Raw genomic sequence first — 26078 nt, 5'->3', positions numbered from 1 at the left:
GCCCACCTACTCACCATGTCTGTCCAAGCGGACGGCAGGGGGCCAGGAGCGCGCCCGGCGAGTTGGTTTATTCCAGAACCAGCAAGGTGGGCCTTTAAAAGCATACACCACTACTAGGAGTTGGCTTAGGTTATCCACAGTCGTACCACCATAAAACATCCCCAATGTCCATGCCGAGCCAGGCATGCTCCAAAGTCCGGTGTAGCAGGGGGCTACGTGCTAGGCCAGCATAACGGATAATTATAGCCCTGTAAAAGGTTACATCTGATTCGGAAAGGTAATCTCTCTAGGCCATTTTCAGAAAATCCAGACCCCTGTCCTCTTAGTTTAATTTATCTCGGCCGCCTCTTGCGCGAACACCACGCGCTCATTCCGCGTACTTGTTCTCTTCCAGACGATGAGGAAATAGTACTGGGGCTGGTGATGTGATTCGGGGCGGATTAATTCGTGGGATCCATGATACAAGGAGGGTCACTATTAAAAGATGTGGACAAATGAACACCATATTAAAGGTGCATGCTTGGCCTCCCTTCAAACACCGCCAGCTACAAACTACCCAATTCCTTTTTCTGAATTTTTTCGCCAGCAATGTGGCAGCGTTTCCAACTCCGCATCGCAACCGAGGATGACTTCCCGGAAATCTACTCCAAACTCTGGGAATCATTCGAAACCCCCTTTCAGGGCGTCCTGCGACTCTTTTTCCCAATCCTGGACAATAACCGCGAAGCAAGTCTTCAGACATGCATCGCCAATCAACTTGAAGAGTACCGCCAGCTGCAACCGACCGTAACATGGGTTAAGATCGTCGACACGCAGGACGGTGACAGATTAGCGGCCGCAGCGAAATGGTATTTTTATAAGGAAAATCCGCATACAGGGCCACAAGTCGGCCAGCTCGTCGCGGATTGGTATCCTGAGGGGATTGGGAGGGAGTTCGCGACACTTGCTGCGAGGCAGTTTGAGCGGCCGCGGGAGCAGATGGCGCGAAGACCGCACGCCTGTGAGCTCTTAGCTCCCATACATGACTCGAGCATGAAAGGTGAAATTTGCTGACCAACGTATTGGCAGTCCTCCACATTGCATTCACACTTCCCCAGTACCGTCGGCAGGGACTAGGCCGATTGTTCATGGATTGGGGCACGCGCATCGCCGATGAGCGCGGCTTAGAGGCCTGGTTGGATGCCTCCGAGTTCGGGGCGCCATTGTATGCACAGTACGGGTTTCGCGTAGTCCTTGTGAACCGAGTAAAACCTGTACCGGAGCGTGAGCTCTCGGACGAGGAAGCGAAGGAGTGGAAGCATTGCGAGAAAACTCTGTTACCGGTTGATGAGACGATTATGTGGCGGCCGCCTGGGGGGAGGTATGTTGAAGGGGAGACGGTGAAGCCGTGGGAGGTGGAAGTTTAGACAGGCGTATTATTTTAGTGGTTAGAATGGCCGATGATAGATACATTGTAACAGGCGTGGGTGCCTTCATACCGCACAACGATACTCTTTGGAGAATCTCCTATTTACAGCGGGCTAGTCTCAATGATAGGTCCCCTATACACATGGCGCGCCCTCACAAAATAATAAAAGACACTCAAAAGTATCACACTGACGGTTCCAACAACGCTAAAGTTCATAGTCTCCAGCTCGACCTCCGCATAAGGTGGCCAGAAGCTGAAGAAGACTACGATCAGTGCATAAATGATAGCAAAGATGTTGACAATTACGCCCCAGATTCCAGGGATATAGAACTGGCCCCAGACCAGTCTTGCGCCGATTGTGTTTACTATCTCATCGGCCTCAGCAGTCTTTGAGATACACCCCGTTACGCGCCGCCAGAGGAGAAGGCAGGCCACGAGGATATAGGACAGGTAGAGACCGGAGATCGACATGGCGCAGAGGTCGTTGAAGGCGACGGCGGAGCCGATAGGGATCAAGGCGAGAAGGGCCGAGATCATGGTTGTGAGAACAACGGACCACGTAGGGATCGCAGTTTTTGGAGAGACCTGAAGCTGTCAGCAGCATTCTAACCGTGTAGTTTGTTGGCATGTACGCACATAACTCCATATCTTCCATCCCGGCACACCCCGATCACGAGCGAACGACCAGAACTGGCGAGAGGTCGCGGCCATCATACCCGTCGACGAACAGATACAGACGACAATAATGATAGACGTCATTGTCGCTGCGCCGCCCACAGAGCCTGTTCCTGAGCGGAAGATCTCCATAAAGGGGTATCCAGTTGGAGACGCCAGCGCTGTATCGAGATCACCAAGGCAGAAAAGCAGCGCGATGGCCATGCCAAAGCCCAGCATGCCGTTGATCAGAACGCTGAGCAAAATGGACCGGGGAACTATCACGGTAGCGTTTTCGATCTCTTCGGACATCTGGAGGGGTCAATGCCGTTGTCACTTGGAAAACCTGTGTTGTAGTTGACTCACATGAACAGCAGCATCGCCACCCGCGAAGGCGAACACGCATCCGATTAGACCAACAAAAAAGGACAGACCATCTGACGACCAGCCGCCCTGGTTAATGAACTGCGTAAATACATCCTTGGCGGAGGTGATCTCGGCAAGTGAAACCAGAGGGATTATCACGGCGAAGAAACCGAGGATGTGAACCACAAGGATCAGACCTTCCAGCCTGGGGAGAACACTCCGTCCGACAATGTTGATGCCTACAGCGAATGCAACAACGGCCCAGTAGTACATCGTCGGATGCCAGTACGAAGGCGTGTAGTTGGGATGGGTCAGGACGGAGACTCCCTGGATCATTGTGCCGGTTAGATAGCATGCTGTAGCAAAGGTCGCTTGCCATCCAATCACAGTGAGCCATCCTAGCGAAATACATCGATCAGTTTTAACGACTTGAATCGCGGGTTGGGAAAGGTACGCTACCGGATATATAGCTCAAAAACTTGACGCAGGAACGAGGGGCAAGCATGGAAACCCAGTGATATTGCCCTCCAGAGGTTGGAGCCCTAAGTGGCGAGTTTAGTATTTTCCATCCACTATACGCAGGGGACACCTTACATCGAAGCCAATTCCGACAGAACCACAAAGACGCAGGCCGTGCCTAGCCAGACGAAGAGGAAACCATAGACAGCTCCAGCAGGACCGCCACTTTTGTGTTGTCAGTGAGACATCTTTTCACAGAGGGGGCGGAAGGGCTAACTTGGTCAATGGCTGAAGGAATAAGCTGCGACAATTAGTCAATCAATTTTTTTCGACCTGTCAGATAGTCGTTAAAGGCTTCGAGGCATACCAGGTAAAACCCTCCCAAGTAACGAGAATCGTACAGCTGAAACCGAGCATAGAGAGCATGCCAAAGTTCCGCTAAAACATATTGTCAGCGATAAAAAAGCAACGAGCGACCATCTCATTCTGACCCGTAAAACTTGCTTCTTCCCTAACCGCGCAAGATGCACATCATCAGAAGTCTTTTCTCTTCCCGAGCCATTGAGCTCGCGGGGGTCGGCGTGTAAGCCCTTCATCTCGCGCGCTGAATTGCGAGAGTAATTACTGTGAATTCGCAGACCGAACGCCAGATAAGTGACAATCCAGGGGTCAAAGAATTCAATGCGCGTGCCCACAGTTTCGGCGCAGACGGGGATTTAAAAGAGCAAGTTGGTAGAGGAGAGATAACCCTCCGTCGTTTAGAGACCGACTAACGGAGTCCATTAATTGCATCCCCTCAATCGAGGCAAGGGAGATTAGATTAAACGGCTGTTTCAACCCGAATCCTCGCCCATGGGAAAGAAGGAACTTTGGCCATGATTGCGAAGCGAGTCCGCGCACAACGTCGCATTCACTGGCTTTAGAGCACTCGATCCCTGCTCGTCATCCTTGTCTTGTTTCTCTTGGGAAAATGGGATTGGTGCCAAGGCATATAGCTTGCAGATGGCCGTACGATGGTCGTACTTTATTGTTCCCGCCCGATACTCCCGTTTGGACGGGAAATCTTGAAGAGCCCGCCGTATAACTAGCTATTATAGACTGGTTTGCTCGAACTTACATGTTCTCTCTGTTCTCTTTCTTTCGCTAGAGTACCGGAGACTCATCAGGGCACCGCACGTGGGGGAACACGTCCTTCGCGGACTACCGCTCACCGTTTCATCCTTTGAGCGGGCGAGAGGTACAACAAATCTCCGCTGAAGTGGCAATTTGATCAATGCATTGAGATTGTTCAGGACTTGCCGTCCCTGCATGCCCAGAAGCCCGCCCCCGGAGGGATACCGTGGTGGGTGGATTGATTTACTGGTCAGTCGGACTGATAACGACGACTCAGACCCCTGTCTTTTCATGCGCCTGAAAGCCGGCGGTCGTTCCAGAATAAGCAGGGGTGGCGCACGTTGATTCCTCCTGTCTTAGTATGTCTTAGTATGTCTTAGTATGCCCATACCTGTTGTGTCGAGTCAAATCGAGTGGTCGATGCCCGTTAGCATAGCGGGCTGGACAGGCTGTGGTAATTTGACCGTCCTTCAGTATTCTCACGGGCAAAATGTCTTTTATTAACCCGATGTGTCAACGAATATACAAAGATTGCGTCGACCAAAATTGATGCTGCTTGGGTAACCATCAAGTTTCTCTGCCTGCTGGGGAGCAGCAATCTTGCACAACCTCACACTCAATATGTCGAGATATCCCCCAGACAGCCAGGCACCAGCAGTAATTGTGCTGACGCGCTTCTTGTTGGTTACCTTGATCCTGGGAACGCTCGCTCGGCTAGCGACGAAATGGTGGAAATTCCGCACCTTTTTTCGGGACGACTACTACAGCCTTGGGGCGATGGTGAGTCAACGTGGGAAGTACAGGATTTGTGATTGACAGTCGCGTAGCTAGCATCCATCGGCCAGGCAATCGCTGTCTCGATCGCTGTGAACGAGGGATACGGAACACATATCAAACAGCTCAGTGAAGGCCAAGTAGCCGGTATTCTCAAGGTAAGCCCCCCCTATCTTCATATCGCAAGCAGTCCTACCCCCTGGCTATCTGCTAACCATCAGTTGCCCAACTAAGGCCCAATACACCGCGAATTTCTTTTACATCTTTGGGATCGCCTTCTCACAGCTTTCCTTTCTTGTTTTCGTCCAGCAGCTGGCGCACCATAGTCGTCGAGTTTTTAACGCCCTGCAGATTGCGATCGCTCTCTGGGCCGTATCCAGCATCTTCGCGTCCGCATTCCAGTGCCATCCGCGTCAATGGGACTACATTCATGACCGGTGTTTCAATCGCGTATGGATCAAAACCGTATTTGAATGGACATTGGGTGCGGGCTAACAATTGACCAGGAGGCGTGGTTTATTTATCTGGCTGCGTCGAATATCGTCACCGAGGTCGCAATTATTGTCCAAAGCATACACATAATGATAAAAGTGCAAACGACATGGAAGCGGAAATCGAACGTAATGGCCGTCTTCTTATTCAGAGTTCTGTAGGGCCCCCTCATCCTGTTGTTGCTCAGAACAGGAAATAGCGAAGCTGACCATAACCGTCTCCATAGCGTCCCCGCGACCCTAATCGCCCAGTGCATTCTGACCCATAACACCATTAATTCTTCCGACCCAACCTTAGCGACGTGGTCAATAGCTGTCTGCATGCAACTAGCCCTCTGCTTCAGCGTCGTAACAGCCAGTACGCCACAATTCGTCCCCGTGCTCAGACGCCTACAATCCAGTGGAATGAGACTCGATGGAATGACCCGGTACAACACCTCCAGCAACCGGCAGTACTCGCGCTCTCGGTCACGCTCAAAGTACGCTCACTCCGTGCGGCGGACGGGCGACGCATCTACACATGAGCTGGATAATCTGCCGTTGGCGGGGACGACAAAGACAACGGTTACTGGTGCGATTGGCGAGAACAGGGTGAGCAGCTGGGATGAGGGGAGTCAGTCGAGCCAGACAGGGATTATTCGGGAGACGAGGACGTGGGTTGTTACTGAGGAGCATGTGCAGATTTAGCTTGAATGTTGATTCACCTGCTTTAATAATGTATATAGACGCGCTCTGAAGACATATACCTGTCGCAAAAACTACATAGCATCTTGCAGCAAGATACACCCTGATGTTCTTTAATTATCTTGAGATTTTCTCTAACAACAAAGGTTCTATGAGCATATCGACCTCAGGAGAAATGGAACAATGCCCTATTTGCATGATGTAGTTGTGATCCGTCTGGAGAAGCACATGGATCGGGAGAAGATATAGCCGGAGATTCCTTTACTAGTCATCATTCCAAGCGACCGATACTATCTAAGGCTCGGAGAATTTGGAAGTATATCTTCGAATTCAAAGAGCTATTCGCTATTAATAGCACGTCGAAAATCTTCGATCTAGTGTTTGAGGTCTGGCTGATGTTCGATCTTAGGGCGCAGATCGTTTCGGAATTGAGAGCGCTCCGTCGCGCCAGTCTGGATGTCAAGCCTGAGGCAAAGATAAGGTTTCATTACTATCTACTGGTGAAACAGCTAATATCAAATTGTGGATTGTGCTGTGGATGGCATACTGAACCCAATGTCACGTGGAAGGCGTGGCCTATTATTGCTAGGGCACTACAAGAAATCGCTTGGGCTGAAGCCCACAATATACATACACCATAAGACATCACATTCCCGGCGTGGCTACATATTCATTGTAAACGACCGGCAAGGCTCGTGGTGATACGGGCCCTTTCTCTTTCCAACCGATGGAGACGCGGCCGTCCAGCTGCCCCTCCAGTTCCGCAACCTCTAAAGTTACAGCGAAACCTCCATAACAGGTCCCTGATACACCCTCCTCGCCCTCAATAGATAATACGCCATGGCTAAGATGATCGTACCCACCGTGCCAACAACACTAAAGTTCATAGTGGTCTTATCGACCTCCATTTGAGACGGCCAGAAACTGAAAAACACCACGATGATCATGAAGATCACTGCATAGCCGTTGACTATCGTGCCCCAAATGCCAGGAATATGGAACGGGCCCCAGACCAGCTTTGCGCCGGGGACGTTAACGACTCCGTCTTCGCCATTCTGGAAATGTGAGATTGCGCCCGTGCATCGGCGCCAAAGCAGCAGGCTGCCGACGGTCAGGTAGGACAGGTACAGACCCGACACGGCCATGGAGACGACGGCGTTCAGAGCCACGCTGGATCCGATGTTGATCAGGCCGAGCAGGCAGGTGACGCTCATTGTGAGGAGGATCGAGTAGGTGGGGAGGCAGTTGATGGGCGAGACCTGAATGAAGAGACGACGTATTAGTAGACAATTAGGTGTCATAGACAAGCAGGCAGTCAGGTAGGTAGGTGGATACCTTGCTCCAGATGCGCCAACCAGGGACAGCGCGATCGCGCGCAAACGACCAGAACTGGCGAGATGTTGCTGCGAGAAGACCGAATATGGTGCAGATGCCGATGATGAGGATGATTGAGGTCATTCCCAGGGCGCCGGAGACGGAATCCGTCGCCTGACGAAAGATCTCCATGTATGGGTAGCCGGTCGGAGTAGCCAGGGCCTCTTCGAGGTTGCCCAGGCAGAAGAGGACTGCTATCAACATGCCGAATCCGAGCGATCCATTGATGAGGACCGAAAGCATGATCGCGCGCGGGATTGCCACGGACGCATCGCGCACTTCCTCGGCCATCTATGGGTGCACTTTGTCAGGATCTGGTATATCGTATCCTCCTTGGAGAACAAGAGGGTCGGGACTCATACATGCACAGCAGCATCGCCTCCAGCAAAAGCGAAAACACAGCCCGTCATGCCGACGAACCAGGACAACCCTTGGGTGGGAAACCCGCCGTCATTGACAAAGTCCAGAAACACGTCATGCTTGGACTTGTGATCGGCCATGTAGGTCAACGGGATGAGGATGCCGAAAAAGCCCAGAATATGGATGACGAGGATGACGGTCTCGAGTCGCGGAAGAAGCTTCCCACCAGCCACGTTGACTCCCAACGCCAGCACGACTGCTGCCCACATGATGAGAGTTCCGTGCCAGGGCTGGGCGTCGTAATGGGAGTGGGAGAGAAGCACGGCGCCCTGGATTTGTGTACCGGCGATAAACGAGGCCGAGGCGAACGCAGCCTGCCAACCAATCACGGTGACCCATCCTGTGAACAATTCTAAGGTCAGAAGTGACTCTCCATGGCCATTGGTAGCTAGACTTGCCAGTCATGTAACTGAGGAATTTCATATAGCGCGGCGGTGCAAGCATTGCACACCAGTGGTACTGACCACCAGAAGTCGGCGCCCTTGCACTGTCAGTCTTTGCTTGCGATTCGAGGGGGCTATATACATTGAAGCCAGTTCAGAGAGGACCGCAAAGCAGCACGCGGTGCCTGTCCAAGCGAAGATGAACGCGTAGACGGCTCCTCCGGGACCACCACTAGATGAGGCGCTGTCAGTTGCTTGTCTTCCACCACGGGTGCCGGGTTTCGCGTTACTGACTTTGATAGAGGTAGTAGCAAAGTGCTGGCGAGCAAGCAAAGCCATTAGCCGAGGACTTAACGCATGCGGGGGGAAGCTCGTACTTGAATATTCCTTCCCATGTGGCAAGGATAGTGCAGCTGAAACCGAGGGTGGATAGAATCCCAAACGTTCGCTGGGCGGAGATTGTAAGAGCAGGCAATGAGAGCAAAGAGCAGATCGGTTCCAAACACTCTACTCTACCTTCAAAACCGATTTCTTCCCCAATCGCGCCAGTTCGCTGACGTCGCGGTCCTGGACCGTGACGCTGGCCGCGACCGCGCCATGCTTGAGCTCGTGTGACGCCATCTCTATCGACAGGCTGCGAGTCGTCTACCTACGCATGGCCAGACATTGCCGGGCATGCCTCAATTTTTAAGTCAAAGGGCCGGCTCGCATGAGCGCGAGCATGTTAGCCACCTTCCGTCCAGGTCTTAGTCCCATTAATATACGAACCCTGTCATCCCCTGCCTGATCCACTGTGTGCTTGACCGTGACGGCCAGTCTCGGATTGACACCAAGCTTAGCGCAGGCTTCCGTTGCTTCTTTGGTCTTGTCCGGCTATCGGCGCCGGCTACAACGCCATCTTGGACTAAGAGGGCGAATGGTCTGGTTGGCGAATAATACGGCATGTTACGCGTACTGGGCCAGACCCCCTGGCGTCCTGGAATGAGACGGTCTCTACCATCTCTACCCATCAGAGATCTAGCCCAATGTGAACCTCGGTTGCTCGGAGAATTTAACTTATTTATGCTCTGTATTTGCTTCTTTATCTCTCGAAAGGGGATCTTAGTACTACGTAGCCAACCGAGCCGATAAGTATTACGCTCAGAGGCTGGCCGCTCTTATAGGGCAGCACGTTACACTGATTTTTACCACTGTCTGATCCTGGCCGGGTTCTTTTGCACTAGTCTGTGCCCTAAGAGTTCGCTTGGCTATCACTCGCTCAGACCCCGGTCGATCAGCCGTCCTGGCGCCCAGCCGGCGCCCACTCCGTTACGCGCGGCGTCTTGGCCAGCATAGGCGATGCGATCCTTTCATTTAGTCTCCCGTGCGTGGATTATTAGACGATCGGGGCGGGGCCGGGCCTGTCCAGAGCACAGGACAGGGTCCCGAGTGGCAGTCTTATGTGAATGATTGCGGTACGGCGCAGGATGGTACCCTTGTCCCTATGACATGATTCTGCTCTATCAATGCTCATGGGGTCGGTCTTACCCTTACATTTCAACATTAAATGGTAAGCGATTCCTCGCGCTGATGTCTCGCGCCGATGCCATTCCCACTCTATGGGCTTGACCAGCAGCCATGGGGAGATTCGCTAACATCGACACCCGAGACCCAGCCGTTTTCGTGACCACCTGGTTCCTGGTCGTTGTTGCTGTGCTCAGTGTCCTGATCCGGGTGGCGACCAAGTGCAGGGTCTTCCGGCAGTTGACCAGCGATGATTATCTGATAATCGCAGCTTTGGTACGTGCCCTGCACTAGCAAAGGGAACCCGAGGATATTTACCCAGTGATATTCAGTATCTTACACAGTCTCGATCACAGGCTCTTTGCATTGCACAGTCCGGCGCGATCTCCGCTGCCATAGCGCACGGGTATGGGGACCGATTCACGACCGTTGCGAGTGCGGATTTTGTCCAGGTCATGAAGGTACATATACGGGCCATTCCATCGCTGAGTACCTGATCGACAGTCCTAGTCCTGACTATACTGAGACCGCTGCCAGTGCCAGTACGCTGCCTCTATCCTGTATACCGCAAGCCTCTGCCTTTCCAAGCTCTCGCTCTCAACATTCATCCACAACTTGACTCCAGTGCACAGAGACCACCTGCTGGCGGCTGTCCTGCAGGCTGTCATCGCCATTCTTGGTGTCACTGGTGTCATCGGCACCGCGTTTCAATGCCGCTTGCCGCGTCCATGGGATTATTGGTGGCAGAAATGCTTTGACTTGGTGAGTAACGCCTGGCGCCGATTGAGCTCATATATTACCTGTCCTGGCCCATGGACTGCAACTTTCGCTGACCGTTGCGAATCTTGTCTACAGTGCGCCTGGGCTTATTTCCTGTCCGCGGCGAACATCGCCACCGATGTCGCGATTATCGTGCAGGCTCTCCTCCTGATCTTTGGCATCCAGGCGGCATGGAAGAAGAAGCTCATGTTCGCCAGTATTTTCCTCTCCAGAGTATTGTTAGTGCACTACCTTACCCGCTCCCTCCTTCCTCCTCCTCCTCTGTCGAATGCCAATCCCTAGGCCAAAACCAGGCTAACAGTAATTCAAACCCCCAGCGTCATCATCCCGTTAATCGTTGAGATAGTCTTCACGCACGAGGCCCGTAACCCAGATTCCGACGACCCAACTTACGCCTCATGCCCCGCGCAGATCGCGTCACAGGTCGTACAATCCATGAGTATCCTCACCGCTTGCTGGGGTCAGGTGAACCCGTTCCTGAACCAGCTCAAGTCGAATGGCCTGCGCATCCGGGGCCTAGAATACCAGTCTTCGGCGGGCACAGGGGGGAAGGGCCAAGCATCGGCATCTCGGTCTTCCGGGAATTCAAGGGGCCAACAAAGCCGCGGTAATCGCGTCCGGGGCGAGGACCACTATGAGCTTGTTCCCCTGACAGTAGGGCAGTCTGAGACGATTGTTGAGGCAGCGGCATCACAGGGGTGGAATGCGGATGCAGATGGGTATGCGGATAGCCGGAGCTGCTCCAGTCGCACCGGCATCATCCGTGAGACTCGCACGTGGGATGTGAGTGATGGAACAGGGCTCAGCTCTGGTTCGCGGGCATGATTGGATTGGATGGAGTTCAGATTGGTTGAGGGCTCTACGCGGTTATATATTAGGATACCCTACTACGCATACTAATGATTTTATATTCTTCCATGCTTGTGCGTTCAGCATCGTAACACGACAACGGTAACTCAAAGTGAAGACGAATTTCACATCGCCTGAATACCTTCAACTATAGCCATCACAGCTCCGTATCTGGTTAATGCCAGCAAACCGGTTCCAGGAAAGGCTGGCTGAATATCCTCAGTTCCTCCGCCCAGCAACTCAGCTATGAGTCCCCATGAGTGCATCCTCCACGATCATCCATAGAGCTTCTTTGTACATGCATGGTCAGTTCCACGCTGTTATGTCAGCAAAACTGCTACACGCAACCCGCGGCCTGGCCCTCTCAGAGAAGAACGCGCAACGACTCTGTTGACCAGATATGGACGGAGTTAATTTTATTTTAATTTTATTTGCACTCATCAAGTTCGATGAGTGCTGCACTGGCTGGATCTGATTTTGGCTTGCAAATCGGCAGTGGTGGATTGCAGATAGGCAGCAGCATTGCCGAAACTGTTGAATTTTTTATGGCTATAAATTTATATAATCTCCACATAGAACTCTATATTACAGAGAATAGGCTCTAGTACTTTGCTGCAATTCCGATTAGCTAATTGATTAATTTTAGTGGCCTTGCTCTATCGCTAGTATGACGTTTAGCTGCTTACCATCTAACTGAACATCATCATCTAGGATATGAATCAGGAATCTGCTACTGACATTTTGTTGCTGCTGTATGGTTATTTCATGTAAGAGAGATCATAGAAAGTGAGACAGAAGGCAATAGACTACCTTTTCCTTGAAGAACTCTACACTTGATGATGCTTCTAACCTTGGCCTAAACATGAACGTTTCTTCAAGCTTGCCCGCTGTGTCAGTGATATCCTAACCTTGCCAGCCCTAGGATCCAGCTCTCTAATCTTACCAGGACCTATCCCTCCTTATCGCACTTATCAAAACATCCTCCCCATCCGCAATGTTCGCGATTCCGGGCGACGGCCTCGACATATCTGCCATTGGGAAAGCACTTCTAGTCCTCTTCCCAGTCCCAGTCTCCCGCAAACGAACTTCGAACCCGGCAAGCAAATATGCAACAAACGTAAAAACAGCGCTTCTTGCCAAGAACCTCCCGGGGCAAATATGCTTTCCTGCACCCCACGGCCGGTATGCGATGCTGGACTTGAGCCCACTGTCGACTAGAAAACGTTCAGGCTGGAGCGTTTGCGGTGCGGGACCCCATGTTGCACGGTCGAGGTGGAGTTGGCGGTAGAGGACCTGTCCGGGCGGCACAATTAGACTATTTGGTAATATGATGATGATTATGTCTGCATTGAATGTTTAGCAACCATACCAGAATCCTGTTCCCTTCACGTAGTTGCCGGCCCCCAACGGTCGTTGTCTCAGAAACATCGCGCGCCATCGGGGCCGTCAAGGTCAGCCGCAGAACCTCGCTGAAGAGAGAGTCCAGCTTGGGACACTGTTCTGAGAGATAGTGGTGGTCGATCTCGATCATTTCCTCTTGCCCCATTGTCGTCACTCCGACTGCCGGCCGGATCTCAGCGGTTATGGCGTCAACGAGGGCGGCGTCGTGCAGGATATGCGCGACGAGCCAGAATGTCATTTTGTACATGTTGCCTAGGATCCTGTCAATGGTTAGCAGGCCGCGAATCAGAAAGGTGATAGCAAAACTCACGCCCAGGTCTGAAGCATAAATATCCTCGCAATATCTTCATTGCTGACATTCAGCCACCGCAGGGAGTCCTCCACGCCATTTACCCAATAGTTCTCGTGCCCGCGCTCCGCACGTGGAAGAGCAAAGTATGCAACGAAGCCGTCGACCAGCCCTTTCCTAGCAGCGAGCATGTCGCCGCTCAGAAAACTTGGCAGCCCAAAGAGTAGTTTCCAATTCACCTTCTCCCAAACCATAAACTGCGCTATGAGTCCTGGGTTGAGGCTGAAGATGAGGTCTCCGTAGTATGCGCCTACGATGCCCTTTACAAATGCTTCACAGCACATTTTATGTAACGAGAATACGGCGGGCTCGCCGGAGTCTCGACTCACCTTGTTAAACGGGCCAGGGATTTTCGCGAACGCATTCAAAATACGCGCTGTGACATCACGCTCCAAGAACTCATCCAGCTGGGCACCCGGAGACAGATGCGCGCGGTACATCTCAATCATCGCGTCTGTCGCGTGTACGGGACGAGCATTACTCCGCGCGTTAAACGGTGCATCTGGATAAACGGTGAACAGCCGTTTTATAACAGCCTGTGGAATCCCCATCCTCGTGTACAGTTCTGTCGTGAGCGTAGACAGACTATGCGAGTTTCGAATGAGCTCTGCCGCGTCTTTCGGATCTGCAATGATATACATGGTTTTCCCGGCAAGGGTGAGTGCGAATGGTTCCCTTGTGTTGCCTAGCTGTTTTCTGCATAGAGCAAGTTGTAGGTGAGTCTTTTCATTTCATTGACGCTAAATCGAGCCTTTCGCCTGAGAGCTAAGTCCAACTTACATTGCGCGATCAACTGCGCGATCAAAGTTGGCTACAGCGCCAATGTGTCCTGAGCAGTTGGCATATCATGTTAGTGGCGGCTCATTGAATTCCAGTTCGGTGCCCCGTACCAAGAACTGCATATTTTGGACACAATGCATCAGTGGTCCGTCAGACATTGTATCAAGGGGCTCGGTATAAACATACACGGGATCCAATACGGAGCCTCCTTGGGATCCTCAGGGTGGAGGGTAGGACTGATGGTGAAGCGCCATAGCCGCCAGGTCAAAAGGCTGAGAAGGACACCTTGGCAGACTGGCGATATCACCAGAGACCGGACGAGAGTACACAATTCTGATAGAGCCGCGTCAAGGATGTCCATGTCTACGAAGACGGTAGAAAGTGTGAGGCATCAAGGTTAGAAAGCAGGAGCGTTGCAAGGTTTGGGACCAGTCTAGAAGATAGCCCCAGTACATCGCCTAACAGTGCCCAGATTTGCCCAGCTGGTCACACCATATCACTGTCAGAATGTTTGCTTACTTGTCACTCGCATCAGCCGCAGAAGCCGCCTACCCCCTGTCGGGCCGTACTCCGGTATTGGTATGTTGGTCAAGGGTTGATTACTCCGCTGCACCAGTGACTCAGAAAACGAGTGCCAGCGTCTTTCCCTGCGGCTATGCATCTTCGAGAGGACTCATTTATGGACAGCCACTTAGATGCTGCCACGTCACTACGCTTATTCAAGCTCTAGACAGGGCTGCGGGTGATGGAGATCATCGCGCATACACAAATTATGGGTCTAGCCAATAGGGTTACAAACTGAACACCTTGTTGGTGATAAGATGGCTCGTGTCGAGATATAAGTGGATCTTGTGTAACTTGCTGATATATACTACTGCCGTGTAACTGCAACTCTAGGGCTGATGTACATGTGCCGCTAAACTATAATATCCCCGCTCTCGGTGCCCAATAGTCAGGCCCCCCACGTCCCCATGTCAGCAAGGAGGACCACTTGTCTCCCGCTTGCTGAACAGTACTCGGGTTGATGCGTAAGGTATCGTAAAATCCTCCCATGACCACCATCTTGGCGCATTCGGGTCAGCCAGTCGCATCGTATAGCTGGTCACGAGGTGGACAATGATCATCTTGAGAACAAAACTGGAGGCATGCCTCCCCGGACTGAAAACGGTTAAGGTACATTCAGTACAGAATGATGGGACAACAAACCATGCAAGGGAACCATAACCCCAGATCAAGTGATTCTCAGACACATCTGCAAACCGAGACGCCTTATCCTTACAGCGCCCGTTGAGGAACCGCATGCCGTCAAATTGCTCCGGGTCTGGGTAGATTTTGCCATTGCGCGTCTGGTCATACGAGGATACACACAGTATTGATCCAGCCCGGACAACGGGCGATCCAGTAGAAAAGGTATAGTCAGTCAAGGCCTTGCGACGGATTGCCACTGGAGCTCGAAAGTAAGTTGAGAAATACCGTTAGCAACACCACCGGCAGTTTTAGATTAGGGCAAGCCTACCTTTATCTAATGAATTGAACCGCGCCGTTTCTCTCATGAAACTATCCAGCAGTGGCAGCTGATCGATCTTGCTTGCAAGGTCGTCCTGATGCTCAAGGGCCTCCTTGCGCAGTGCATCCTGCCACTCCGGCCGCACACAGAGCTCTAGCAGTATAGCGTGCAGATTCACCCATGGCTGATGGGAAGCTGCAAGCCAGAGACCCAGAATTGATTGAGAAAGTGTTTCTGGGGTCCAGTAATCGCGATTTGGTTCCGACAGTTCGAACAAATGATAGAGGAGGGTTAGCTATGAATCTTGTTAGATTATATATTGGTTTTGTGGGGGAAGTGCGAACCTTTTTAGTCTCTGTTATCTCGTCCCAGGTCTCGAGTCGTGCAGCCAAGAGATCAATGAGGGTGTTTTGAATCTGATGCATTGCTTTCCCATGGCGAGTGATTATCGTGTGGACGGGACTAAATATACACAATTAGGATACCGTGCCTGATTATTCTGGATTCTGACATACGATGCGAGCCACTTTGGCGTCAGCTGAAACGCAGCCGCACATGCCTTGATCTGCCGGGGATGGTTTAAGAGGGCATCGCAGAATTGCGGGTCTGATGCTGCGATGGAATTATTTCGGTTCTTCCAACTGGGAGTCTGAGACACTCACTGATGTTTTCGCCAAAGAACCACACGCCCATGAGGCGTGAGAGAAGCCTTTCGCTCAACGAAGCGAGTCTGGCAGATGCAGTACCTTCTTGCTCAACCGAGATTAGAGGTAGTCGACAAAGTCAATGCAAGCATACCTTCAGCTTGGAGTTCCATGTCTAGGAAAGCCCTCAGATTGCGATAGAGACACGGGTATAGTTCCCGAAACTGGGCCGAAACTCGCACCTGCAGAACACGGCTGAACAAGCGCGATTTTCTCGTATTAATCTCGTTGTGGTCGAGATTGTTCAGTGTATGTTTGAATCCAAACATCTGGTCCGTGTTAGAATTTACCTGAGGATGTAGTCAGTATTTTGGGAGTTCTTACGTCGGCATAGACAGCCCGTTGGGATAGCACTGTGGCCTCACTGAGCTCCGTCATCATCTCCCTTGTTGCTGGGATGAGAATCGGTTTTGCTGCCCATGGCCGGTAGTATCGGTGGTTTAACTGAAATAGTCAGACTTCCGTTGCTTTCCAGGTAGCCGACAGGGCTCTTACATACAAAGTCACCAGCTATCTTCTGGATGTTCGAAGTTGAGAGGTGCTGTTTGTTGTCGTTACGATGCAGCTAGAAGGGAGGTGGCCGGCAGCTCGTACCTGAAACAGCGAAAAGTATACCTCGTTCAGTATCAACAGCACACAAGCCGTTCCGAAGAGCCAGGTAGAAAGCGTTTCAATCATAGCGACAGATCGGCTAAAGTTTTCAATGTAGAAACGCACTGAGCATTCGTTATTTGTGAGTAAATAGGATTTGGAGAATCCAGCTGAGCATAGCGCTATCTCTGCCCAGAGCGTTCCAGCACACCTCACGCCGTGTAGCCAAGATGTAAGCGCTGAGTTGGATGCTAGGGCTGAGTATGCGAGTGCTGAGTTGGAAAAAGCAAACACTTGTCCGCACAGGGGGTATTACAGCTGCAAGCTGTATGCAGAGTGCTTGTGGCGAAACCACTGTTGAATGGGTAGTTAATGCGGTCATGCTTACGGCTGCAGTTTAACGGCTGGTCAGTTGAAATCTGTCGACAAATTTCTTGGTGGTCAGCACGAAACAGGAATTCTGGGGCCAAAACTGTCGGAGTGGTCTCCGCTGTAATCGCCCGATGGGGTATTCCGTGAGGGGTCCTAAAGTTAGGGCTTCTCTATTCAGGCAGCTGCATCTGTTGGGAGACAGCGGCTTTAGGTCGAAATTTAGCGTGGTGGTTACGTCGAGCCAGAGTATGCTGTGTATTAGCAGTTTACTTGTCACAAACCCTCCGGGGCTCATAGCCTGCATGTCACTCAGGAATTTTAGCACATTCCTGCTTTTTGGTTATTACCCGCAGATTGATAGTTGAGACCCATAGCCTTATTGGCGGAAGCAACCCGTTTAGACATTTTTTGAGTAGTGTGTAGATTCGATCACATAATATCTGCATACAGGCTAGGCATTAGACAACCTAAGGCTCACCAGGCCGCCTACTATTAGCAGGTACCAATCCCGTTTTCGAGTGTACCGACTGCATTTCGACTTCCTGCACCAGATCATGTCTCTGTTGGATTCCGTTCTCCAGCACCGTTCTGTCTTCCCCGCTACTGTGAATCTGCGTCTTGATAGCCGACGAGTCGGTGTCTACGTGGTACGAACCCAAACTCATATTCAGATACGGCCGTTTCTTCGGCGAATCCAAGTCCCACGGCTTGAGAGCGCGACTAAATCTAGTTGTGCGGTGGTCTCGGCTCGTATCTGATCCACTTCCCAGTAGACTTCGTGCCGACATAAACAGCCGACTTAGTGGGTGGTTTTCGCTGCGGAAGAGGAGCGCCATGGAGGGCATGCAACTGGCTGTGATTCCCACACACATCTCCATTATGCACATAATCAGCACGGGCAGGGTATAGTAGCTGAAGTCGTCGCTGTGGTGATAGAGTTTGTGTTTGTAGTAAATACTTAACGAGGATGCGATGCAGGCACTACACAAATTCCATGGATTGGTTAGTTGACGAGCTCAATCAGGGTAAAATGGGAGAACCGGGCAGACAACGCACGCAAAACCGGTAGCAAAGACCGCCAACACGCCCAGCTTCTTCCTGGTTGACATCTGCAGCCGCCACACAGAGGCGATGGGGAGGAGCAGAATGTACACGTCCAGGACCAAACTGCCCGCGGCGATAGGCATCATCCACTCGTCTATTCTGGCGTAACGCGGGGACAGGAACGATTCGGCCCAGCTCTGACCGGGCGCCGGGGAGGTAAAGTACAGCGTCACGATGAGGATGATAGTGTAGAAGGTCCAGTTGACAACAATCCCAAGGTAGATTGCGAAGCGCTGGAGTGCTAGGGGTCGGAAGATGTGCAGATACATCAGCAGGAAGGTCGTCTTGATGAAGGCCCAGATCACCGTCGTGGTCCAGTTTGTGAGAAAGCCGGCCTATTCTGGTCAGCGACCCTGAGTATCAAAGAGACACCGAGCACTGACGATGATAAACCCATCACCCAAAAAACGCGCAACCGACAAATTATACATATGGGTGCCGTAGCCATTCCTTGTCGCTGCTGTAGTTAGCAGGTATCCTGCTTGATGAGAGGCGTGGTTACCGTAAACGCAGAACCCGAAATAGGCACAAGTGCCAAGCTAAGAGACTGTGAGTAGAAACTCAGATAGCATGGAAGGAAAATCCTCTTACAACTCCGATGAGCGCAGTCCCTGCTATCGGTCAGTATGAGCAATTACAGGGCACTAGATAAACCTACAGTCATCCGCTCTGAAAGCTCTCTGGATCATCAACCGCGTGTAAAACCTGAGCCCTGCGGCGAAGACCATGACACCCATGGCACAACTGCCGATAATGATGAGCAGGTGTCCTATTGATGGTGGGTCAGTCAGGTTGGGGACGACTCCAGGCGGCGGCACGCCCGCGGGGGTGCGTGCCATCTCCTCTGCGGTCATGTTCGCAAATGCAGCAGCCATCTTAAAATATCCACAGTATAAGCTTCCTGTCCCAGATGCTGTTCCACATCGCGATATGGGGATAGAGGAGGGCTTATGTTGATGATAAGCCGGGACAGCTCAATATTTCTACTTGGCCTGGCCCCTGCTGCAGATTATATCCTGCCAAATTTCAGCCGCCACTGAGTTGACAACGGAAGGAGGGGTGAGCATTAGGGTCAGCAGAGAGAAGCCGACAGGGTCCCATTTTTAGATCAGCAATGTTGCACCGCCCCTACGTTGCACAACACGTCCACGGACCCAATAGCGAATTATCATGTAATTAGTAATTGCATATACGGTAGGCAAGGGACCTGCCGAGGGGGGGCAGGAGGGCAAACAGCACCGTAAGCAGCATTTTTTCCGTTCAGGCGCCCGCCATGCAGAGCAACTTGGGGTAGAGAATTCGCTTTTAATGCCAAACTAGCTAAGATCTATGGCCTCGTACGTCCCATATGCCGTCGGCGCCCTCGGTGTATGGGCAGCCATCACCTTCACTCAGTACCCTTTTTACCGCCACCATGATACTTGCGATAACTTAGCTTCCATCCTAAACAACCGAGTCTTCGCCTCCAGCTCTGCAGAATACAAGGAATCGGTCTCCTCTTACTTTAGTTTCCAAGAGCAGAACCTACAGCCGGCTTGTGTCGTCCAGCCAACAACCGCGCAAGAGGTATCTGCAGCAATCGTGCTCCTGGCGCGTGATCATCATGACCATGGCCAGCGGTTCGCCATCCGCAGCGGCGGCCATATGATCCCCGGCGGTGCCGCAAATATCCAAGGCGGCGTGACGATCGATCTCCGCGCTATGAACGATATAAACCTGAGCAGTGACCGATCGAAAGTGCAGATTGGAACCGGGGCAACCTGGGGCCAGGTATACAAGGTGCTCGATCCGCTCAACATTACCGTTACCGGTGGGCGGGCTGCCTCGATCGGGGTCGGCGGGTATCTGACTGGCGGTGGTCTCTCTGCGCTTGGTCCAGCAACCGGTTGGGGCTGTGACAATGTCCTGGAAGTCGAGGTGGTCCTTGCAAGTGGTGAGATTGTTCAGGCTTCGCGTACGTCATATCCTGATCTATTCGTCGCTCTTCGCGGCGGATCCAACAACTTCGGCGTGGTCACCAAGTTCACCATGGCTGCTCATCCGTTTAACGGAATCTGGGGCGGGTTCATGGCTTACCCTGAGAGCGAGGTTCCGCGCCAGATCAGGGCCTATTCGGATTTCATGCAGTCAACGAGCGTTGACAGTCTTGCGGACCCGATCCAGAGCTACGGCTGGACCTCGAATCGGCGAGTATTGTTCGGCACCAATATCCTCCTGTACGCGAAGCCTCATCCTCACCCTCCAGTCTTGCAGCCCTTCACAAACAACACGACGACGCTTCACAGCACTCTGCGAATCACCACCATGGCGGACTTTGCTGAGGAGGAGGACCGGTATCAGGTTCCAGGTTTCTAGTAGGCCATTCTCTCCGGGTAATCAAATTGACTGGGCCAGATGTTAATAGCTACAGTACCCTATACTTTACCACGACCTTTGCCCACGACCCGTCGGTTTATGTGCCCATCGTTTCCAAGTTCAACAGATCCTGCCGCGCCGTTTCCGCCGTCGAAAACATGAACTGGTACATGAGTTTCCAGCCCAGCGCGGCGCTGAACGGCGAGAATAGTCTCGGATTGGATCCCAGGGACGAGCGGCTGAATATCATCATCTTGGTCGCCTTCTTCCCGAATTCAGAGGACAGTACAGTAGTGCGAAACGCAGCCAATGACCTGATTCGGTCGATTGAGGAGATAACAAGGGCGGCCGGCGTGTATCGCCCGTTCAAGTACTTAAATTATGCCGATGACAGCCAGGATGTGATAGGTGGGTATGGGGAACAGGCCAGGGCTGTGCTCCAGGCTGCCAGTCGTAAATATGACCGGGAGGGCGTATTTCAGAGTGCGGTGCCCGGGGGGTTCAAGTTGTTTGCTTAAATTCGTCGCTATCTGCTAGCTGTCGAATCATCATATGACGCGGGTCGTGCGCCTTGGGTAACACAACATTAGCGTGGTGTCTGGACCAGCAGAATCCCCTCTCTCCACCCCTCCTTCACCCCTCCCCCTTGCGTAAAGATAACCGTTGAGTGGCTGGACAGGCCCGAGTAAGCAACGTAAGCTCGTGTAGCAAATCCGCCGACCCATGGTAACTTTATTGGTTGTTAACGCAGCTCTTTGTCTTTCAGACTGTATTTCGGATTGGGGCTAGAGTATCGAACAAAGACCGCGGGCCCATTCCGGTAATCCTTCTGCCCTCCAGTCTGTTCCTGAGCGCCCTGGTTCTACTCTTAACACCTCGAAGCATATTCAATTCTGGTGCAACTCCAAATCAACTGAAAACTCCAGATGGCGTCTCGAAAAACCGTCCTGATCACCGGCTGCAGCGATGACGGCATTGGCTCCGGTCTTGCTTTGACCTTCCAGCAGCGAGACTACCATGTCTTTGCAACGGCTCGCAACATCCAGAAGATGAGCAAGCTCCACGGCCTTCCTAACGTTACTCTGCTCACTCTGGATGTCTGCAACAAGGACCATATCGCTGCAGCAGTGGAAGCTGTTACCAAGCATACTGGCGGCAAGCTTGACTACCTGGTCAACAACGCCGGCCACAACCACTTCATGCCAATTCTCGACGAGGATATCGAGGTTACCAAGAAGCTCTACGAGACAAACGTCTGGGGCCCGGTCGCCTTGACCCAGGCTTTTGCCCCATTACTGATCGCAGCCCGCGGCACAATCGCCTTTATCACATCAGTAGCGGGGTACGTCAATGTTCCCTACATGGGTACGTCGTCGCTTTTCTAAATTGCTTGAAAATTCTTATAAGGGACTATGTATCTCTCCCCGTGGTGAGCGCTGGAAGCTGACCCTCGCATGATATCAGGCACGTACGCCGGTTCCAAACGCTCCATCGAACTCATCGCTGAAACCCTCCGTCTTGAACTGGCGCCTTTCCACGTTCGCGTCCTATCGGTCGTTACCGGCGCGGTCAAGACAATGGGACAGACGTACTTTGGTGACTTTAAGCTCCCTGAGGATTCGCTTTACAAGCCTATTGAACAGACAATCGCAAGCCGTGCGCAAGGAGGCGATGGTAACGCTCGCGAGGACCTGATGACGTACAGCAAGAAGGTCGTTACTGAGATCACAAATGGCAGTTCATCAAAGTTCTGGTGTGGGAGCGGTGCCGGCATGCTACGGTTCAGTACTTCTTTTCTCCCAGGGTCTTTCCTGGTGAGCTCGCCCGGCGGCCTTTTGACCGTCTAGTCTATTCCTGAGTTGTTGGCTGACTGTTCTAGGATAATGCTGTGTCGCGGAATACTGATCTTGATGTTCTGGCTGCCAACTTGAACAAAAAGCGATCCTAGCGTTGATGGTCAAAGATGCTTCTAGATCTGCTGTAGTCATCAGCAAGCCCTATTCGCCTCGCAGGCTTGTCGTCGTACGCAGTTTATCTCTTGAGAAGCATTGAAGTTGTGGGATGAACCCTCAAATAACCTCCGTTCCTCATGCACAGCAGCAGTCGGGACCATAGGGGCTGGTCGTCAATGGTAGACTTTCCCATCGGCTCTCGTCAGCATCACGATACTCCGTAAATCCATATTTTCCACATTAGCCAATTAACCCTTCCGCCGTCGTTGCAAGCTACTAGTTGTTACTCACAAAGTGGCCCTCTCATAGTTTCCGATTACAGGTTTATATTTGTGCCCTCCCACAGGAAGCAACGGCTCAATTAAAGACGCTCTTTCGAAAAACCTCTAGCCTTAGTAACAATTGACTCTAAATATCCCGTCAATTCCTCGTAGGCCTGCCTCACTTCCGACCAGTCTGCTCCTGTCCTTGCATTCTGGACTCGAACTCTGCGACAAAAAGCTGACGACAATGAATTGCTCTCTAGCTTGGCCCATCGCCGATTAAGTTCCCAGCAGCTCTTCTGCCTCATCCAGTCCGGAACCCACTACCGCCAGTTGAAGGACGCCAACGAGTACGTACCTCCCAAAATAACCCCTTAAGATATATCCACATCCTCTTACATAACTAGAATAGTCTGTGTGATCTGCAGAATACATCCAACTGCGGAAACTCGGAGCTCGTTATCCGCGTGCCAACACGACGCCCCCTCCCCAACGTCCTGCATCTGCCCCTCGTCTGCGAGGACAAAAACGGCCCCTACGTCTACGTGCAGCAAGCCCACTTGGCCCTTGCAATCGATGTTTCGCGCTCTGTCATTGCGACCAGCACGACCAACGAGGCTAGCGATCTCACGCCTTTGAAGGGGCCATTCAGGTCCAAACTGAGCGGTTGGTTATCTAGGTTAATTACTGCCGCGTATGTCAGTGGATGGAGGTTTAGTATGAGGTGGACCTCTCTGCGATGAATGCTCGGCAACTATCAATGGTATGCTATGTTTCCAGGGCCTTCTTCGGTGAAGGGAAGCAGCAAGGCTCGAGTTAGACTTGGCTTGGGCTTGGTGATTGGGTCTCGTTTCTCACATATTTGTATCCTTTCTATAACGAGAAGATCATCGGCAACCATCCATACCCACCCCGTTCAATAATCCCGCAATTACCATCTCCAGCTGTTATCCCAACCGTCAATCTACCTGGGCAATTTAAACCCCCCAGGCACCCTCTCCTGGAAGATACCCCTTGGATCATACCGCCTTGAAACCCGCCAAAGCTCTCTTACACTTTCTTCCCCATATCCAGAAACAACATCCTGCCACTCGGCCGCATAGTTCATATACCTGAACCGCTCATCCAGCCCTTCGCTCTTGGCCAACGCGTCAATTTCCTCGATCAGCGCCCGCGTGCCGTCACGCAGTGCGCTTGAGTCGGCCCCGCCAGGCCAGTAATTCGAGACGAGCACAAGGACAAGGTCTTCCTCGGGATGCGAGTTCGGCGGGAAGCCGAGACTGTTGCGCGAGGACCGGATTACAGGGGGCAGGGTCTGGAATGTAAGGGAGGAGACAAGGCCAGGCACGCTAGACTGGGGCTGCATGCTGGTGAAGGAGTGCCAGAGCGCGTGGACCTGCTGCAGGATTGTGGGGGACAGGCGGAATGTTGCTGTTGCGTAGATGGAGCTGTTTTTTACATCCCGTCAGTGGATTCAAAAGGATACCCCTTGGAATGGAAAGGAACATACTACTGGCCCACCGGCTGAAAAAACGACAACTCCCTCGCGAAGTCCGACAGATTCGACACTCGCAATGAATTATATCCCTGCGGCTCATGGATGTTGCTTGATGTAAACACTCGCAGTACAGTGTCATCCACACTCGCAACGGGCCGGGTATAGAACAGGTTGTTCGAGCTATAATACTTTTCTTCCGGATTGGCGGACGGTGCAGACGCGTTATACAAAAAGCTCTGCTCGATTTCCGCGTACGGATCGACCGTCGAGTTCTTGAACTTCCAGAACGCGTCCAGCTGCGCTTCGTTCGCGGACGCCGGGTACTGGATTGCGCCGCCCCAGAAATCGTCCTGTGGGAAAGTCGCCAGATCAAATCGCGTGACGACGCCGAAATTATTCTGTCCGCCCTTGAGCGCGGAAAAGAGAGGCGCGTTGTGCGTCTCGTTGGCGTCGACGATTTCGCCGGAAGCGAGAACAACTTGCATGTTCACGATGCTGTCGCAGGCAAAGCCGAGTTCGGGTGAGAATGCGGAAAGCCCGCCTGCTTGCCGTCAGCTAGGACTGAGTTTTAGATAGTAGACTAAAAATTCTTACCACCGGTCAAGAGCCCACCCACGCCTACGATGCCGGTCCGGCCGCCGAGCACAACGAGGCCGTAGGGATCAAGGACATCGTATACCTCTTGCCAGGAGAGACCGCTGCCAACGGAGATGGATGCTGTGTCTGGGTGAACGGTGATGGTATTCAGCTGCGTTAGGTCGAATGTAACCCCGTCGGGGGCATTGGCGGCGCCGGGGTTGGAGGAATGGCCGCCGGACCGGATAGCGAAGGTTGAATTGGGGAGATTAGCGAGATGCTGAACTGCAGTGGCTACGTCTTCTGCCGAAGACGGGGTAACGATGCAGGCCGGATGGATCTCCTGCTCCTGACGGGCGAAGTACGAGCTCCCTGATGAGTTATAGGTCGCGGAGTTTGGGAGGAAGACTTTGCCTGATAGGAGCGAGGCGAGTTCGGTGCACGGTGAGGAAGAAGGTACGGATAGGGCATATGGGAGTGAGGCGAGGGCGAATATGGCTACCAGGGACTTTAAGCGGTGCGACATGATGGATGGCTTGATTGGCAAGGGTTTCTGCTACAGGGCCCTGGAACGGGCACTTTCACGTACCTTTATACCCCAGAAAAGTCAGTTCTGAATAGAATGTCAGCAGAATATACAAGGTCGGTTAGGACTACTCCATGCAGTGAGGATACGAAGCTAGCATAAGCACTAATGGCGTTGGCCCTGCATTTCTGTGACAAATGCACAGCACCATGTGCACCGAGTGATGATGACTGCAGGCAAGCGGCTTAGGGCTACAGGGAGCACCATATTTAGCACTCACCGTTCATGCCGATCAACTCTAGGTGAAGACGCTGCATGCAAAACGCACTGACCGTTGTCAGACTCGTTTCAGCCACCTTACCAGTGCCATCAATACGTGGTAATCAGCAGCAATTGAAGAACCCTTGAGTAACGTAATCGGTAAGCGAGGAGGCGCCTCCACCCGACTCTGGCCCTTACCACCAAAGAAAGACGCATTTTGGAACATTAAGCAAGCATTTCTATAACGTATCCCGTAAGCGAGTGGCCCATGTAAGCGAGCGGCCCACCTTACGCGTTTTGGCTGCAGTCGAAAAACTCACCTATTTCAAACACTCGCCATGCCTCCAAAAGCGCGCCAAAATAATCATAATTCTGGCGAACAAGAAAGAAGGCTTCTACTTGCCATTTCAGCTTTAAAAAATCAGGAAATTCCCAATGTTCGTGAAGCGGCACGTGTTTATAATGTTCCTCGTACAACTCTCCGACGGCGACTAAGTGGCCAGAAATCTCGCGCAGAAACACGCGCCAACAGCCATAAATTGACTAAAAATGAAGAAGAATCGCTTGTACAATGGATTTTA

At 52.2% G+C, this 26078-nt stretch overlaps 9 protein-coding genes across 9 annotated transcripts; 5 read left to right on the top strand and 4 right to left on the bottom strand.

Moving 5' to 3' along the window:
• The first annotated feature begins 304 nt into the window (after positions 1-304).
• On the top strand, positions 305-1458 carry BDW70DRAFT_123854 (putative GNAT family acetyltransferase). The gene is made up of 2 exons (XM_073734825.1): positions 305-1000; positions 1069-1458. Exons 1-2 carry the CDS (start codon positions 589-591, stop codon positions 1404-1406), a joined length of 750 nt encoding a protein of 249 aa, XP_073591690.1. The 5' UTR covers positions 305-588; the 3' UTR covers positions 1407-1458.
• BDW70DRAFT_123847 (putative GABA permease) lies at positions 1282-3751 on the bottom strand. The gene is made up of 8 exons (XM_073734824.1): positions 3379-3751; positions 3255-3325; positions 3165-3188; positions 3023-3112; positions 2888-2970; positions 2429-2826; positions 2045-2374; positions 1282-1993 (listed from the first exon to the last, which is right to left on the bottom strand). Exons 1-8 carry the CDS (start codon positions 3481-3483, stop codon positions 1511-1513), a joined length of 1584 nt encoding a protein of 527 aa, XP_073591689.1. The 5' UTR covers positions 3484-3751; the 3' UTR covers positions 1282-1510.
• A 669-nt stretch (positions 3752-4420) lies between these two features.
• Positions 4421-6143, top strand: BDW70DRAFT_144256 (uncharacterized protein). Its single transcript, XM_073738226.1, has 5 exons — positions 4421-4780; positions 4828-4932; positions 5009-5224; positions 5281-5423; positions 5493-6143. The coding sequence occupies exons 1-5, from the start codon at positions 4622-4624 to the stop codon at positions 5950-5952; spliced, it is 1083 nt and encodes a 360-aa protein (XP_073591688.1). The 5' UTR covers positions 4421-4621; the 3' UTR covers positions 5953-6143.
• Positions 6144-6458: 315 nt separating this feature from the next.
• BDW70DRAFT_144252 (putative GABA permease) lies at positions 6459-9148 on the bottom strand. Its single transcript, XM_073738225.1, has 8 exons — positions 8643-9148; positions 8504-8574; positions 8421-8444; positions 8269-8358; positions 8142-8224; positions 7686-8083; positions 7285-7614; positions 6459-7208 (listed from the first exon to the last, which is right to left on the bottom strand). The coding sequence occupies exons 1-8, from the start codon at positions 8745-8747 to the stop codon at positions 6726-6728; spliced, it is 1584 nt and encodes a 527-aa protein (XP_073591687.1). The 5' UTR covers positions 8748-9148; the 3' UTR covers positions 6459-6725.
• Positions 9149-9680: 532 nt separating this feature from the next.
• BDW70DRAFT_144245 (uncharacterized protein) lies at positions 9681-11327 on the top strand. The gene is made up of 5 exons (XM_073738224.1): positions 9681-9905; positions 9986-10090; positions 10167-10391; positions 10485-10627; positions 10727-11327. The coding sequence occupies exons 1-5, from the start codon at positions 9744-9746 to the stop codon at positions 11232-11234; spliced, it is 1143 nt and encodes a 380-aa protein (XP_073591686.1). The 5' UTR covers positions 9681-9743; the 3' UTR covers positions 11235-11327.
• An 870-nt stretch (positions 11328-12197) lies between these two features.
• On the bottom strand, positions 12198-18941 carry BDW70DRAFT_153810 (cytochrome P450; the record flags this gene model as incomplete). The annotated part of the gene is made up of 16 exons (XM_073739719.1): positions 12198-12551; positions 12628-12919; positions 12970-13704; positions 15037-15232; positions 15305-15590; positions 15640-15757; positions 15811-15907; positions 15958-16044; positions 16094-16268; positions 16324-16443; positions 16594-16690; position 17244; positions 17441-17943; positions 18019-18401; positions 18658-18677; positions 18725-18941. 16 exons carry the CDS (start codon positions 18939-18941, stop codon positions 12198-12200), a joined length of 3681 nt encoding a protein of 1226 aa, XP_073591685.1.
• Positions 18942-19240: 299 nt separating this feature from the next.
• On the top strand, positions 19241-21204 carry BDW70DRAFT_144232 (FAD-binding oxidoreductase). The gene is made up of 2 exons (XM_073738223.1): positions 19241-20420; positions 20477-21204. The coding sequence occupies exons 1-2, from the start codon at positions 19396-19398 to the stop codon at positions 20937-20939; spliced, it is 1488 nt and encodes a 495-aa protein (XP_073591684.1). The 5' UTR covers positions 19241-19395; the 3' UTR covers positions 20940-21204.
• Positions 21205-21242: 38 nt separating this feature from the next.
• On the top strand, positions 21243-22769 carry BDW70DRAFT_123682 (SDR family oxidoreductase). Its single transcript, XM_073734821.1, has 3 exons — positions 21243-21786; positions 21886-22235; positions 22301-22769. The coding sequence occupies exons 1-3, from the start codon at positions 21348-21350 to the stop codon at positions 22367-22369; spliced, it is 858 nt and encodes a 285-aa protein (XP_073591683.1). The 5' UTR covers positions 21243-21347; the 3' UTR covers positions 22370-22769.
• A 758-nt stretch (positions 22770-23527) lies between these two features.
• On the bottom strand, positions 23528-25246 carry BDW70DRAFT_123652 (FAD-binding oxidoreductase). The gene is made up of 3 exons (XM_073734820.1): positions 24729-25246; positions 24147-24675; positions 23528-24084 (listed from the first exon to the last, which is right to left on the bottom strand). The coding sequence occupies exons 1-3, from the start codon at positions 25234-25236 to the stop codon at positions 23601-23603; spliced, it is 1521 nt and encodes a 506-aa protein (XP_073591682.1). The 5' UTR covers positions 25237-25246; the 3' UTR covers positions 23528-23600.
• Positions 25247-26078: the final 832 nt, after the last annotated feature.

Source organism: Aspergillus foveolatus, assembly GCF_047715535.1.
Source record: "Aspergillus foveolatus strain CBS 279.81 unplaced genomic scaffold BDW70scaffold_90, whole genome shotgun sequence".
Classification (NCBI taxonomy): Eukaryota; Fungi; Ascomycota; class Eurotiomycetes; order Eurotiales; family Aspergillaceae; genus Aspergillus; species Aspergillus foveolatus.
This window is presented reverse-complemented; position numbering and strand designations above follow the sequence as displayed.

What these genes read in the sequence shown, in the direction of transcription:
- BDW70DRAFT_144232 (XM_073738223.1), top strand. Translation starts at nt 19,396, where the DNA reads ATGGCCTCGTACGTCCCATATGCCGTCGGCGCCCTCGGTGTATGGGCA. An exon ending in TATCAGGTTCCAGGTTTCTA is followed by an intron (nt 20,421 to 20,476) that starts GTAGGCCATTCT and finishes TAATAGCTACAG; the next exon opens with TACCCTATACTTTACCACGA.
- BDW70DRAFT_123854 (XM_073734825.1), top strand. Translation starts at nt 589, where the DNA reads ATGTGGCAGCGTTTCCAACTCCGCATCGCAACCGAGGATGACTTCCCG. An exon ending in GGCGCGAAGACCGCACGCCT is followed by an intron (nt 1,001 to 1,068) that starts GTGAGCTCTTAG and finishes ACGTATTGGCAG; the next exon opens with TCCTCCACATTGCATTCACA.
- BDW70DRAFT_144245 (XM_073738224.1), top strand. Translation starts at nt 9,744, where the DNA reads ATGGGGAGATTCGCTAACATCGACACCCGAGACCCAGCCGTTTTCGTG. An exon ending in ATCTGATAATCGCAGCTTTG is followed by an intron (nt 9,906 to 9,985) that starts GTACGTGCCCTG and finishes TCTCGATCACAG; the next exon opens with GCTCTTTGCATTGCACAGTC. An exon ending in ATTTTCCTCTCCAGAGTATT is followed by an intron (nt 10,628 to 10,726) that starts GTTAGTGCACTA and finishes TCAAACCCCCAG; the next exon opens with CGTCATCATCCCGTTAATCG.
- BDW70DRAFT_144256 (XM_073738226.1), top strand. Translation starts at nt 4,622, where the DNA reads ATGTCGAGATATCCCCCAGACAGCCAGGCACCAGCAGTAATTGTGCTG. An exon ending in AAGTAGCCGGTATTCTCAAG is followed by an intron (nt 4,933 to 5,008) that starts GTAAGCCCCCCC and finishes TGCCCAACTAAG; the next exon opens with GCCCAATACACCGCGAATTT. An exon ending in ATGACCGGTGTTTCAATCGC is followed by an intron (nt 5,225 to 5,280) that starts GTATGGATCAAA and finishes ACAATTGACCAG; the next exon opens with GAGGCGTGGTTTATTTATCT.
- BDW70DRAFT_123847 (XM_073734824.1), bottom strand. Translation starts at nt 3,483, where the DNA reads ATGAAGGGCTTACACGCCGACCCCCGCGAGCTCAATGGCTCGGGAAGA. An exon ending in TTCCTTCAGCCATTGACCAA is followed by an intron (nt 3,113 to 3,164) that starts GTTAGCCCTTCC and finishes ACAACACAAAAG; the next exon opens with TGGCGGTCCTGCTGGAGCTG. An exon ending in GTGGCGATGCTGCTGTTCAT is followed by an intron (nt 2,375 to 2,428) that starts GTGAGTCAACTA and finishes TGACCCCTCCAG; the next exon opens with ATGTCCGAAGAGATCGAAAA.
- BDW70DRAFT_123652 (XM_073734820.1), bottom strand. Translation starts at nt 25,236, where the DNA reads ATGTCGCACCGCTTAAAGTCCCTGGTAGCCATATTCGCCCTCGCCTCA. An exon ending in GGGTGGGCTCTTGACCGGTG is followed by an intron (nt 24,676 to 24,728) that starts GTAAGAATTTTT and finishes GACGGCAAGCAG; the next exon opens with GCGGGCTTTCCGCATTCTCA. An exon ending in TTTCAGCCGGTGGGCCAGTA is followed by an intron (nt 24,085 to 24,146) that starts GTATGTTCCTTT and finishes TGTAAAAAACAG; the next exon opens with CTCCATCTACGCAACAGCAA.
- BDW70DRAFT_144252 (XM_073738225.1), bottom strand. Translation starts at nt 8,747, where the DNA reads ATGGCGTCACACGAGCTCAAGCATGGCGCGGTCGCGGCCAGCGTCACG. An exon ending in ACATGGGAAGGAATATTCAA is followed by an intron (nt 8,445 to 8,503) that starts GTACGAGCTTCC and finishes CTTGCTCGCCAG; the next exon opens with CACTTTGCTACTACCTCTAT. An exon ending in TTGCTACTACCTCTATCAAA is followed by an intron (nt 8,359 to 8,420) that starts GTCAGTAACGCG and finishes CGCCTCATCTAG; the next exon opens with TGGTGGTCCCGGAGGAGCCG.
- BDW70DRAFT_123682 (XM_073734821.1), top strand. Translation starts at nt 21,348, where the DNA reads ATGGCGTCTCGAAAAACCGTCCTGATCACCGGCTGCAGCGATGACGGC. An exon ending in CGTCAATGTTCCCTACATGG is followed by an intron (nt 21,787 to 21,885) that starts GTACGTCGTCGC and finishes GCATGATATCAG; the next exon opens with GCACGTACGCCGGTTCCAAA. An exon ending in TTCTCCCAGGGTCTTTCCTG is followed by an intron (nt 22,236 to 22,300) that starts GTGAGCTCGCCC and finishes TGACTGTTCTAG; the next exon opens with GATAATGCTGTGTCGCGGAA.